This window comes from Rhineura floridana, chromosome 6 (genome assembly GCF_030035675.1).
Source record: "Rhineura floridana isolate rRhiFlo1 chromosome 6, rRhiFlo1.hap2, whole genome shotgun sequence".
In the NCBI taxonomy this organism is placed as follows: domain Eukaryota; kingdom Metazoa; phylum Chordata; class Lepidosauria; order Squamata; family Rhineuridae; genus Rhineura; species Rhineura floridana.
In genome coordinates, this window is record NC_084485.1 from 59,834,950 (window position 1) to 59,850,096 (window position 15,147).

At 41.4% G+C, this 15,147-nt stretch overlaps 1 protein-coding gene across 1 annotated transcript in view; it reads right to left on the reverse strand.

The window, feature by feature from the left end:
* Nucleotides 1-3,804: 3,804 nt before the first annotated feature.
* The window catches only part of C6H6orf132 (chromosome 6 C6orf132 homolog), a 41,289-nt gene continuing 29,946 nt past the window's right edge, over nucleotides 3,805-15,147 (reverse strand). Inside the window, exons 3-5 of the mRNA XM_061632032.1 lie at nucleotides 13,952-14,027; nucleotides 8,778-11,832; nucleotides 3,805-7,406 (exon numbers count right to left, since the gene is read on the reverse strand). Coding sequence (XP_061488016.1) covers nucleotides 7,301-7,406; nucleotides 8,778-11,832; nucleotides 13,952-14,027 — 3,237 coding nt within the window. The 3' untranslated portion in view covers nucleotides 3,805-7,300. The remainder of the gene's footprint in view (nucleotides 7,407-8,777; nucleotides 11,833-13,951; nucleotides 14,028-15,147) is intronic.

Genomic DNA, 15,147 nt, shown 5'->3' on the forward strand with positions numbered 1-15,147 from the left:
TTGCTGCTTCCTCCAGGGTCTTATGGCGCCTTTGCTGCAGTTTTAACAGTCCTGTGCATGCACACGCCTGTACACTTCTGATGCCCATTATATAAAATCAAGAATGGTTGTGTTTAAGTTTCACAGGCCTGTGAGAGAATTAATGCAAGTATTTGCCATTTCAAAAGACTCTCCTGTTAGGGCTTGCTGAAAGGAGTTGTCTGGACAGCTTTGAAGACTTGTGTTCTATTTATAGCCTGAGTCCCAGTAAGCAGCAGAACAAGCTTTCCTGCCCATGTTGCCCCATCAAATGTGCATCTCCACTTAAGATGACTCATTTGGACTTGATATTAAAGACAACATCAAGGGAAGTATGGGCTGGCTGAATAGGGATCATCTGCCATGGTCCATGCGAGATCTAGTCATGGGGAAGTAGCAGCCAAGCCGTTATAATAATACAAGGATCAGCACTAATATGTGACATGAGCCTTGTGTGGAATTTAGTCTGTAGGCAACAATTCTGGCATGCTGGGAAATGAAACAAGGCTTTTCCTAAGATGCATGCTGAAGCAACAAAATGTCCTTTCCCTAGCTTGCTCCAAATATTTTGTGTCATTAGATATATATGCATGGCATGGAAAAAGTGGATAGAGGCCTCTTGTAATAGAAGAATCTGGGGTCATCTAATGAAGGTGAATGTTGGAAGATTCAAGACCTACAAAAGGAAATACTTAATTTGCTCCCATGAGATGGAATGACCACCAATTTGTACAGCTTTCAAAGGGGTTTAGACAAATACATTGTAGATAAGGCTATAAATGGCTACTAGCTATCGTAGTTGTGTATCAGAAGGAATATGCTTCTGAACACCAACTACTGGGGAGCACAAGTGGGGAGGGTCATGTCCTGCTTGCGCTTTTCCGATAGGCATTTTGATGGCTACTGTGAAAACAGGATGCTGGACTACATAGGCCTTTAGTCTGATCCGGCAGGGCTCTTAAATTTTTAATTTTGCAGCCCTGGGCTCCTGCTGGGAGGCAGGGCGGGATACAAATAAAATGATATGTTTACAATTGAAATAAGATTATGGCCCAGACTTCTAAAAATAGAGATAGTTATACGCCCCGCCGCTCCCAAGTTGCTGATTGTTCTCTCACCACTTATCATTTACAAGCATTTCTGCACATGAGCAAGGATTATAGCTTAACTTTAAAAAAGTAAAGTAGCACTTAACTTTGAACTAGGACAATGTACAAAATAGGCTATATCAGAATACATACATTACATTTACTACATTTGCATTGTATTATGTGGATTTTTTTGTTGTCTGATCTCTGGAATGAGAATGAAAAGGGTTGCAGGCTAGACCGCTAAGCTGAATTCTTTGAAGTAAATCTTAGGCGCATATTCAGTAATGCACACTATGCCTGACTCAAATAGGCACAGGCAAGAAACCTTCTACAAAAGCCACCTTATTCCATGCATACGTTTTTATTAAATCTCAAAATACTAGTTTATGGGCCCCTCCAGACATTCTTTGAAGTAAATCTTAGGCGCATATTCAGTAATGCACACTATGCCTGACTCAAATAGGCACAGGCAAGAAACCTTCTACAAAAGCCACCTTATTCCATGCATACGTTTTTATTAAATCTCAAAATACTAGTTTATGGGCCCCTCCAGACATCCGTTTTATTTTCCCATTCATGATGCTATCAGGATACCCAAACACAATCCCGCTTTCAGTACTGTTTGTGCCTTAAAAACAGTGGGGTGATCACACTGCTTCATTTCCAAGTGCATATCCCACACCTTCCTGCTACAATCCCATAACTTTTTACACCAGAAATGTTATGGTTTATTTTGTCCTGCTTTTGTTGCACTACAGCCCATTTGGACAGCAATAATGTGGTAGCATTGGGGAAGCATCGTGGAACAAACTAAAGCAGAATAAATCCACTGCTAATGCTCTTATGTCAAGATAAACATGCTGCAAAATACACCTGTAATAAAACACCAGTCTGGAGGGGTCCTATGTTACATATTCTTCTAATCAAAAGGCTTGGTAACTAATGTTGCAGCATACAACCAATGCCTGTAGAGAAACTGGATATAGTTTTGATGCACTTGGTTTAATACATTCTTTCGGTGTTTCAAATGAAGAGAACTTCTCATTTTTTGACTAACTCAGGCCCATTAATTTCAATGGGTCTACTCTACCTAGAATTTAGTTGGATACAACCAATAATATACAATATACACACTTATATTCTGTGGGAATTTTGTCTGAGTTGACATGTATAGGACTGCAGCCTAAATCATATTTGTTCTTCCACAAGTGAAGCTTCCTATACTGGTACAATTGTGCATATGCTAAGTACTGCAAGTCTGGAGCCATATTACAGGCTTGGTCAATAATTTACATGTGGTAAGTTACTGATTCCTTTAGTGTTCATTAATGTTTAAAAATAACTGCATTAGATATTCATTCACTGTAACAATAACACAGGCTATTAATCTGTGGCAGTACTTAAATGTATAGTATATGGATATGTAAGCTGCAATCCTATGCTTCCTTATCTTAGAGGATGCCCTAACAAACTCAGGGGTTTGCCATGTAGCCATGTATAGGATTGTGCAATTAATGGTTGGAATGTCACAGAGCAGTCAGGCTTTGATCCTGAAAAGTCCTAAGTACTATGGTCTTAATTGTTCGTAAAACACCAGTATGATTTGAACAGGAAACAGCAAAAATTCAGTGTTGGAGTATTAATTTTGCATTGGTAGTACTCGCCATCTCTGACTGCTCTTTAACAAACAATTTGTGTGATCCTGTGCTTTCTGCACACAATTACAAGAAAAGAATGCACATAATTTGCACATTTATGGGTTAATGTGACTGACATGGTTCTTACGGCTGCCAGAATTAGTTTTCTTTCTTCATGTTCAACTCTGTGGATTGTAGCTACTAACAGTAACCTTTGCATTCTCATTTTACTCTGAGCAGAAAAGTAGTTTGAAATGTATTACATTTTATCTAGTAACTGTCACTCTGAAAAAAAAAACCAGATATTACAAATTGTTAATACAATGAATGACAGATAAACTTTCTATGGCTTTTATAAGCACACACACTTATTGCAAAACAACTAGTTTTTAAAATTAGCATAGCCGAGATCATTCTCAATTTTAAGAAACCAGAATATTGAGTGTAATTTGTTATGTGCCTTCAAGTCGATTACAACTTATGGCAACTCTATGAATCGGAGACCTCCAAGAGCATCTGTCATGAACCACCCTGTTCAGATCTTGTAAGTTCACGTCTGTGGCTTCCTTTATGGAATCAATCCATCTCTTGTTTGGTCTTCCTCTTTTTCTACCCCCTTCTGTTTTTCCCAGCATTACCGTCTTTTCTAGTGAATCATGTCTTCTCATTATGTGTCCAAGGTGTGATTAACCTCAGTTGCATCATTTTAGCTTCTAGTGATAGTTCTGGTTTAATTTGTTCTAACACCCAGTTATTTGTCTTTTTTGCAGTCCATGGTATGCGCAAAGCTCTCCTCCAATACCACATTTCAAATGAGTTGCTTTTCTCTTATCCACTTTTTTCACTGTCCAGAGTGTAATTTACATGTGCATATTTCCACACATGTACACAAATGACCTGGAAAACGCCAAAGATGCAATTCTGTACCCACTTTTATGGGAGTAAGCCTCACTGAACTCAAATAGGACTTACTTCTGAGTAGACATGTACAGGATTGCACAGTTAGTGAACTAAAGAGAAGATGTTGCATACAGAGGAAAATTAAAAAGTGCTTTCAAAATGCTTGTCTCCAAGTGCTTTATGTTTCCGTAATACAATACATTCTCTACATGTTTTACAGTCTTTACATTGCTTTGTCATGACAAACTACTACATCAGTTTGTTTCAGCTGTAGAAAGTTTAAAGTCCAATGATCTTTTATAAATGTTGGCACTCTGAAATGAACTTCTACATCCTTGATAAGGGTTGAGAAAACTCTTATTTACTGCACACCTTTTCCATATCTCATTTGGCTATTCCTTTAGCTGCAACAAATTTAGAACATGGTATGTCTGGAATCTGCAGTCTCCAGTATAAGGCATTGAGACCATTTCATGTTACATTTCCCCAACACCACTGTACAACGTACACTAGATATGTGTGTGCTTCAATGTTTGGAAGATGCTCAAGCTGCTTGTGTGTTCAGTGGAGAAAGCTAATTTCTTTGCAGCGTCTAAAATTAATGGCTTGGATCTTGATATAATTTAACTTAACGAAATGCTTGAAAGGAAAGTTTCCCTCTCCTCGTTCCACCCGCACTTCATCCCACATTGGGCCCCTACAGTGCTTCAGAGAAGATTGGGAGAGGGGCATAGGACACTGGGGGGCAGTGAAGGCTGGTTCATTCAGGCAAATGGGACACTACCCCACCAACTTCAGCCAGCCCCCCTCCCACCTACCTTTCTACTTACAACCAGCCCAGACGATGGCCCTGTCTCACAACTTCCTCTTCCTTAATCTCTCTGATGCCTTTGTAGAACTCAGCAGACAGGAGGAGGATGGGGACAAAAGTAGAATTACCTGTCATTGGCTCTGGCTGTACCGACTGGGCTCCCTGCCTTCCACCCTGCACCATTCACCACTGCAACAGGCACCATTCACCACTGCTGTAGGAGGGAGGACAGGGTGGAAAACTTTCCTTCCATGAACATCTTTAAGCCAAGTTACCTTAAGATCCAAGCCTTGTGAGTTCATGTGCAGAAAAGAAGTACCGGAGGTGGGGGTGGGGAGTAATGCATAAATAAGGACTAAAGCTGCAGTCTATACCCACTTATCTGAGAGTAAGCCCCACTGGCCTCAATAGGACTTAGTTCTGCATAGATATGTATATGTTTGTATTCCAAATGCAATGAAGAAAAGACTTTTTCTCACTCTTGCAGCACTGCATAAATTCCCCTTTTTTACACAGTTCTCAAAGGTACAGCAGTCCTTTCCTATGTGGTATTTGGTGGTTCTATGTATGAAGCAATCCAAAGGAGCAGAGGAATACCAGCCACCTAAATAAATTGACCTGAACTGAGACTACATGCTTTTGAGATACGATTTTATATTAAAGAGTGTCTGTCATCAGGCCAAATCAGCAAGACTTAATGTATATGGGGTGGCATCCACCTGAGTCACACTCAGCATAGACCCACTGAACTCAATGGTTTTAAGTTTACTACTCTATATATTTTATAGTTTACAATAGTATTTACAAGCATGAATAGCTGTTCCTGGGTATATAATTGTTTTTTCTGTAAAATCCATAGAGGTTTGGGAGGGGTTTTTTTGGTGGGAGGGCAATCTTAAAAGCCGCTGCTTCTGCATGCATAGACTATGTGATTAATTTATGAATAAGATGTTCAAAATTATCTCCTAGTCACTGACAAAAACATTTCATTTGCCTGTTAGCCATTTAACAGAGAATAGACCAACAGATTAATATATAGAATGAACAATTATATTATGAACAACTCTCACTTATGGGCAAACAAGCCAAGTTGGATTAAAACTGCAACCTTAAATTCACCTATTTGGAAGTAAATCCCATTGAATCAATAAGATTTACTTCCAAGGGCAACATTTAAACCTGCATTGCTTCCTTCTTAATCACCCATCTTGGCTATAATTTGTATAGGTGCCAGCACCCATTTTATCAAATGCCCCCACAATCATAAAAATATACACACCTCAAACCAAAGTAGGTGCCTGCTTTGACGTCTTTTACACTTTGAATGTAGGGTGCTCAGATTGCATCCTTAACATGGGTCCAATCTCCTTAAAATTTCCAGGACAGCATGCAGCCTCCACATCCCCCACTCTGTCCTTCTGCCACCTGCTGTAATTAGTTTTCCAGCACAGTAGGCAAGGCAAGGGTGAAGGGACTAATGGAGGCACAGTGCAGGAGCCAAAGAGGCTATGTTATTTTAAAGGGACAAGCAGGATCTCCAGGTTGCAGCCTGGAAATATATGGCACTTCAAAACACTTTAACCTGGTGAAGTTTCTTACTTTAAAATCTCTTTCCAAAATTAAATTAAGATGTTGCATTTTAAAGTGACAGCAATAATCTTAACATTCTGTATTTGCATTGTACAGCTATTGATACTTGGGAAGTCTCAATCTTGTCTGCAGACTGGGAGGTGAGTTATACAAAACAATCCTAGTCTTAAAAAAATGACTTTAGAATTGTCTGAAAAACTTCCAGTCCGAAGTATTTCCAACAGATCCAAGAGCATCTGAGTCTGACAATGCTTCCTAGGCTTGCTGGATGCTGACTTCTTTTCTATTAGGGTTCCTGTCTTTTACAGTTGTCTGACAAACAGAAATCCAATAGACTTGGCTTTTCCTGGCTTGGAGATGCAGTGATGAGAAAAAAAACCCAGTTGCTCAGTTTTTTTCTTTTCATGGAACTCTTAAAGCAGGGACAGAGAACCTGTTGGACTCCATATGTTGTTGGAATCCAACTCCCATCAGCCTGAGCCAGCATGGCCAATGGACAGGGATGAAGGGAGATGTAGTTCAACAAGATCTGGAGGGTCACGGGTGCTCCATCTCAGTGTTAAAACCACATTTGCAACAAAAAAGTAGGTAGCCCTAGTCCTTCTCATCTATTCTGCCATGCTTGTACTTTATCCTTGAAAATCCCCATACCCCTTTCCCACAACTATGCTACCTTCTTCCAACCACCAGGCTCTTCAGATTTCAGTTCTGGGCCCCACATGGCTACTGGGGCTACTGCTATGTAACTGCCCTTAATCCTGGCTCCTGCTCACCCTTCCTGCCCTGGATTCCTTGTCTGTTCCTTGCCGCCTCTAGGATGGAGACAATAGTCCTTTGCTGTTTCTGAGTGACAGATGAATACTCATGAGGGTGGTGCTGAAAGGCAAAATTTCTTCCATAAACTGCTGCTTTAGATAGTCTCCTACAGGCCAAGCTGGCAGTAGTCACAGGGAAGTCTATATAATTACCTGCTTTATGCTAAGCAAATGTTGCTGAGTCACTGTGTGGCATATCTTGCCCTGTTATCCCTTTTGCAAAGAAGCCCTCAGAGCTCATTGTTACCTTCTCCCTAATAACTTACAACCAGTCTATTTACAAGAAAGTACTGGGACAACATTAGGCTGAGGGCAGGCTCTTGTGCCTCCCTAAAGAGCTATCAAAGGAGGAACCATAAAGTGGAGAAGATGAGACCTATGATGTATTAACTTGGCCAATGCTACACGCGAGATGATGAAGCTTCGTCATGAAATGCCTTATCGAAGACCTCCTTGGTATGAATAAGAAATGGGTTGTCTTGCTCCAGGCCTGACGGTAAATGTATTTGCAGTTCCACCATATTGTGGATTTCCATGGGAAGGTCTGAAAGGGGAAGGGATAAAGCAAAAATACCATCAGATGAATGGAAATTTTCAGTCATACAATATACGGCAAAGTCCCAAGAAGCAATATGGGGTGGTGGGGGAAATATATAAGAAAACTGGTGGTCAGCTTTCACTCCAAGTACAAGAAAGCATTTTGAAGGAAGAAATTTTACCGGACAACAGTTTCTACAATAGCAGCCACTCCTGTTAACTCTTTTCAAGAGTCAGTGTAGGAAGCTGGGATTTTAATGATGGGATGCCCTTTGGTTACTGTAGGCATAAAGTCTAAATATTTTTTCACATGATGGAATCCCTTTTAAACTTATTTATATGCAGAATTTGGTAGTTGCAACCCAATTATGCTTTGCCTGCGTCAGACCACCTTTTGCATTGAGCATCCACTTGTGCCTGAATTGCTTGACTAATTATACACATAATTATATGCTCAGAATGTATATAATTTGTATACAAGAATCAAGCCTCATATATTATATTTCTGCAGCATAATTTAATAAGCATTAATACAGAATTATTTTATATAATATGCATTACTGTATGTGTTTATGTGCTAGCTACTTTAGAAAAGCTGGAGTTTACAGGATATCTGGGGTGTATATACATATAATATTCCATTTAAGGATGTGAGAATTCTTCATATTTTTAACAGAACTGGTAAAAAAATAACATGCTACTCATCAAAACCAAGGACTGAGATGAGAATTAGAAAAAAATCTGTGCAGTTAAGCTTGACACTAAGATTCCGTACATAATTATGGCTGCCGTCTTGATTATTCCCAGAGACTGAACAGGTTCTTTGCTTCCCCAACTAAATTCTTAACGTCACTAAGATATGATGAGTGCTGGATGACCAAGATGTCCTGGACATTTTGATATATACATTTTAAAATAAACACGTTTAGTATCCTTTCTTGGAGTGAAATTCCCTTCCCCAATTTCACCACCCACAAAGAGTATGGAGAATTTTGAAAGGCCATTTTTCCTGAGTCCCAGCTGGAAGTATTTTGGATGTTTTTGATGCAGTCAATCATGTTGCCAAACAGGCACATTGATTTTAAGTGGAAAAGTGCTTACATGTGCAGTTTCCCCTGCTCTTCACAGGATTGTCTAGGATTGTGAACTTGATCTCTAGTTGTTGCACTGAGGATTGCAACAAGCAGATGTGGGATATTGCTCTAATGAAAATGAGCAGTTGGGAGGATCTTCTCCAGAGGAGAAAAAAAAGATCTCCATCTATAGACAGTGGGAACTGCAGGATTTGTCACCTTCATGCCTACACCTGACCAGCAGCATTTTTCTGCAGGTCCTTCCTCACATCACAATTCCTGCATTTATTGCAAGTGGAACATACCTGCCAGCAGCTGCTGTATTGGTAGAGTACTCTCCATTCTGGCCTTTATACTTGCCATCACTGGCAGCGTTATTGTAATTCACCATTTTCCCAGGTAATTCCAGGGACACCCTTCTGCCCTGCGCACTGTTGGGAACATTCCTGTGAGTAGAGTTGACCCGCCGCATCCCTTCCCCAGCCTGAGAGTTGTATATCATTGCAGTGTGGCTGTAGGAGGAGTTGGGCACACTCATGCTGCGAGGAGACATGGGGGACCTGCCATATGATCCATCCATCTCTGACACATACAGGCGCTTCTTGATCAGAGGCCGGCTGTTGGAGTAGCCACTGAGGTAGCTAGAAGAGTAGCTCCCACCTGGGTTATAGTGACTGTATCCACTGGTCCTCATGCTGTTTTCCAGAGCTGGTTTGGATGTCAGGGAATAACTGTTACCATAGTTATAGTTTGAATTAGGTTGTTTATCTGAGGCTTGAGTGTCACCTGGGACATTAAGGGCTTTGTGATTCTTTCTTCCATTTGAATAACCACCTGAGACCCCTTTGGCATAATTGCTGAACTCTGGTGGGGGGGGGATGATCTCAAAATCAAACCCCTCTTCCACCACATTATTGTTGTCTTTGGTGTGGTCTTTAGGTGCAGTGAAAGACTGCCAGGGAGCTTCTGGCCTGCTGTGAGGGCCTTGCTCCTTCGGGTGGCTGGACTCTAGAAAGTCTTGAACTAAAATGGAAGTACCATGCCTATTTGAAGGGGGAAGATTCTGAGATTCATTCATCTCCCTGACTTTCTGTGCATTCCTGCACTGTTCTGAAACACTGGAAAATATCTGTGGCTTATGTACCCTCTGCCCTAATTCTGACAAGCCCCAGATGTTGCTGTCAGATGTACTTGCTCCACTGCGCTGCTTATTTTCTAAGACTGCAAGGGATTCCTTTTGAGGAGACTTTGGTACAACCATGACAGAGTTGGGCTTGCAGTCACTGTAGTAAATGGTGGATGACCCAGTCTCTGACTGGCTGCTATTGTGCAACTTCTCTGATAACTTGAACTGGGGCCTCTCCGATATATAGCTGTTCTGTCGGGAGGTGGAGGCAGAACACCTGCCTCTTTTGGCCCGCTGTTGTGCAGCTAAGAGGAGAGCCATTGGGGAGCCTTTCTCTACTTTTTCTCCTGTAACAGGATGAATGAAAACATCACTATTCACTTTCTCTGTGTTCCTAGCAGGTGTGGATGTCTCTGAGGGTCTGCGCTCAACAGAGTCTCTTTGATTTTCATTATTATTTGTGTTAACTGGTCTATCTTCTGTAGTTTGGGAAGAACTTGCAGAGGCCAGACTGTCAACAGAACCTAACCTCGTCCTATGCGACTTGTATTGCAGGAGAGAAAAATCCATATTAGGAGATGTAGTCAGTACCGGTGAGGCAGTGCCAGAAGAGGCTGGTGAAGATGCAGCTGGAAGCAAGAGTTCATTCTTTGATTTCAGAAGAGAGGCTGGAGGTTTACAAGCATTGTCAGGTAGTGAGTAACCAGGAGAGGTGCTAGGAACCTTAGGCTCTTTCTCTGTCACTTCCAACATTGGTGGATTCTGACTTGCTGTGGGTTTTGGAAGCCTGGACTCACCACTATTGATCTGGCTGCCACCAAATTGAAGAGTAACTTGTTTCTTTGTTTCTGGATTATGTCTCAGGTTTGCAAGAGCCAAAGGTGGTCCTCCATCCTTGGTGGGAGAGAACAAGGCTTCCAACTCATCTTTGAATTTCATAACACAGTTTGCTTGCACATTGGTGGATTTATCGTCTGGAGTTGAGGAAGCATCACTAGGGAAGGCTTTGCCTGCAGAAGGTGTATTAGCAGTTATCTTCTCTTTCCTTTCACTTTCTGTACCTATTGGTGACTTTGGGCTTATCACAGCAGGCTTAGCTTGTTTTAGTTCATGTGCAATAACCTGGTTGCTATCAGTAATGCTGGTTTTAGCCTTGGCAGCTACAGTTCTGTCTTGCTGCCTGTCGTCCTTTCTACATGAAGAGGACAGCAGAACAGAGAGCTCATGCTTTAGCTTGTCCAGGTTGCTGCGTTCCTTCCAGTCTTCATCATCAGAGGCTTCATAGTCTGAAGAAGGAAGCTCTGTGTCTTTGACCAGGGATGCCTCATGCTTCAGTGGGGAGGCAGAGGAGCCATTAGAATCTGATGTTAGGTTTGGACTTCCAGACTCTGTGATTAATATGGAAGGCTTCTCCAAAGTGGCTTGCTGTCCAGCTTCTCCCTCTGAGTGAACCACAGCTGCACTTTGTACAGTAAAGTAAGATGGCAAGGCAGGTCGGCTGTGAGGAGCCATCTTAGGGAGCTGCTCATCTCTTGGGCTGGATTCTTTTTCTATTGAGGGAATAGAGGATGTTCTCACAGGAGTAGGGGGAGGTATTTTAAATGACCTTGGAAAGGTGAGATGAGGCTCTGGACTGGATTGAGGCAATTGTGACTCCTTATGGGTAGGGGTTGTTGGAAAAACAAGGTTCAGATTAGGGGAGATGGTTTCAGGCTGCCTCAGATTTAGAACAGTCTCAGATTTCCATTTGGATACACCATTTGAGAAAGGTGAAGTATGAAGTGATGGTGAAATGGGAGGCATAGGAGCGGCCACACTATTCCTGAAAGCCGGAGGAGGAGTAGGAGGAATGAAGTCTGGTGGAGATGGAGTGCTGGGGGAAGACAAATTGGAATATGAGTATGAAGGTGGAGCCAGGGATGAAGGAGACAGAGCTGACATTCCTGGAAGAGGAGGAGGTGGGGGAGGCACCACTGGTGGGGGTGGAGGTGGAGCTTCCATGGAAGGTGGAGGTGGAATATCCACAGAAGGTGGTGGCAGGTCAACTTTGGATGCTGGTGATGGATGAGGAACTGATGGTGGTGGTGGTGGTGGTGGTGGTGGTGGAGGAGGAGGAATTGATGGTGGTGGGGGGATGTAATCATCATCCAAGCAGTTCTCTTCAAATGCCTTGGACCTCAGATCAAGAACCGAATTGTACTTTCTGTAACTGCCATTGATTTGAGAACCAAGCCCTAGGGAGAAAACAGCATATACAATGGTGTTGAGATGTCCTCTCATTTTAATCAACACTAGGAGAGGTGAACATTTTCTGTTAGGCAATAATGAGAATCACTTTTATAAGATGGGTGGGGTGGGATGGGGTTGGGAATCGTTAAAAAATACTCGCCCTCTTTCACCAAAAGATGAAGAACAGGCACAAAATCCTACTAGTCCATTCATAATTGTTTCTACTTTTGGTTTTCTTTCTTTCTGGAAGATTCTGTAGTGACTAAAGTTTTGAAATCCCATTAAACAAAGAGGACTGCTTTGGTCACTGACTGGTTTTCTAACTAAACAACTTCCTTTAGTTTTTGGAAGCTCTATGTTCTCAATGGAAATATAATGGTTATTTCTAGTCGCTGTTATGTGAAACTACATACAGCACTCCATGCAGTTGGTGTCCAGGAAATGTTCCTCTCAGCAGGAACAGATACTGGAGTCTGCAAGACTGGCAACCCTATCAAGGGTCGCTATCAAAGAAGGAGGACAAACAAAATACATTTACTTTCCAGTTTCCCAGTGAATGATGGGCTGTAGCAAACAACACTTACTCATTAACAGGGAAGTAACCTTATATTTTTAAATATGTTTGATAATTGCCATGGCTGCCTGACTGCAGAAACTAGCTGAGCGTGCTTTTGAAGAGATTGATTCAGTTTTACAATAGCTGCCCTTAACTTTGTGCCAGCCTTCCTCTTAGCAACACTAAATATTTTGGGTGGTATCTGACTAAGGCTGCAATCCAATACATGTCTACCCAGAAGCAACCTCCTTTAGTTCAATGGGACTTACTCCCAGGTAAGTGTATATTCAATTGCAGCCTAAGTCATACTCAGAGTAGGCCCACTAAAACCAATGGACTTGGTCAAGACTAAGAAATCAATGTTAGTGGGTCTACGCTTGGTATGACTTAGTTGAATATCACCCTTTCAGTTCAGTGCAGATTACTGGAAGTTCTCCAATATAGGACATCCAGAAAACCAGAAGAAAATTAATGTTCTGTCAGAAGCTAATGATCAAAAAGGTGAATATTTTAAAACAAATGTAAATGCCTTTTTGTTTTATTTTTAACTGATCACAAAAAATTGGGCTCCTTAAAAAATAATTGCATGTCACATTAAAATGTTCATTGTTATGTCATCAGCTTGAACACATGGTAAACACATTGTGCATGATCTTCTAGGAAGTTCTTCTGTGCAAGCCCCACAGAAGGGTGAAATATGAATAGGAAATATGCACAAGACAAATTACGGCATGAGATTGTTTGGGAGACCTTCTCTGTGAATTGTGCCCATTACTTCTAAGCTAATATTTTTGATAACTTAATATTTTGGATAACAGTTGACAAACAATTCAGGGTCAAACTAGATGGGATGCTAAGCGCATTGGGTTATATACAACTGAGTCATACTCAGAATAGACCCACTGGAATCAGTGGACATGATTAGACCCATTGGAATCAATGGACATTGGAATCAATGGTCAACTGATTTCTGTGGGTCTACCCTGAGCATGTAGTTGGAAACAACTCATTGTTAGCAAATGTGGTTAGTTTATTTAACACAAGGCACAGGGAAGCAATTTTCATTGGCACCAGAGCACATAGGGAGGTGACATTTAACCTTGCCCTTCCTAGCTCTGATCTTGAAGAAAAACACACATTGGCACCAATACAGCCACAGGTGTAGATGCTGCTTTGCATCTGAGTTGTAAGAACAGTTAAGGATGGATCAACCTTTTTTTGAGAAGACCCACAGAGCATATGCTTTGCAGGTTCAAACATCAGAATCTTCAGGTAGGGTTGGGAGAGACTCCTGTATGAAATCCTGGAGAGCCACTGCCCGTCAGTGTTGACAGTACTAAGCCAGATAGACCAATGGTCTGACTCTAACCTCCTATGTTCTTATGACTGTGCAGCACCACAAAATATGTCATTGCAGTGGCATTGCAAGGATGTTAACAGTGACACTGAAAGAAACTTGCCAATTCAAAGATTTAGCATTTAAGTGTGAGAAAAGGTAATGACAAACTGTACTGAACATACACAAAGTAAGAGTTGTTGGGTTACCCTGTTAAAAACTGTCGTCTTACCTAGAGCTGGTTTGTCCTCAAAGCCTTCTGGCACTGATGGTGTTGGTACAGCCACTCCATGTGCCTCTTGAGCATTCTGAAAAGGTTTGAAAATAGACTTTAAAGATAGTAAGAAGGCAGGAACATTCAAAGATTTAAGCATGTGGCAATTTCAGAGTTTCAGTTTCAGAACAAACCAGAATTTATTTGTTTAATGTGTTCATCCTGACATTCCAAGAGTTCATCACATTGATGTATAGTTCTCTGCTTTTGACAATTCATTATTCAGTTGGCAGTTATTTATCAATCTTTCACTTAAGAGAATTTGTAAATTGCTTAATAGTACATTGATAAATGTTAAGTAACATGGCAAAACGCTGAATAAAATGTCAACAAAAGCAGGGATGGCTAACCTTTTTTGGCCCAAGGGCCATATTGAGAGATAGCCATCCCTCTGACGGCTGCATGTGCGCACATGTACACACAGACACACACACTAATCAATACAGTACATATATGCACATACACACACAGACCACGTATTCAGCACCCCTACATACATTTAGCACACACATGCAGGAAGTGACCTGTATCCTGATTTCCCAGCTGGGAGCACAACCTTGTGAATTTTTTCCTTCTGATCTCAGAGAGTTTCCTGTCAAGTTCCCTGTCGGAGGGAAAAAAAACAAGTCTGGGGCTGATGTGCCATAGGCAACAGCTTGGCAGGCCTGATTTGGCCCATGGGTTCTCCACCCCTAGATTAAGAGAAGCAGGTTCATGTATTGATCTGAAGTATGCAAATTTAGTTCCAAATTTGTCATGCTACCACTCTATTCACACCTAAGAAGAATGGCCTTTTACACTTTCACCATCAGCACATATGATATGATAAAAGTCTTATGAAACCTCCAGCCAGGTATGCCCAAGTCCTTGGGTACACCTGAATTAGCTCTTTTGGTGCTGGCCCATGGGTTATGTAGGGATACACTAAACAATGGTGTGAATTCTGTCCTTAGCATACCTGGCTTTCAATGTAGTTATAAAATGGTTTTCATAATAAGACCACTGACAAAATTCTGTTTTCATACTGATCCCTGTTTACATACTGATCCCTTGTAAAACTCATAGCTGTTCTGGGTTTTGCCCCCACCTCCTCTCTAAAAGCTGGTTAAGTAAAATAATGACTGTAATAAGTAATTGCAATCTTGTGCACCACA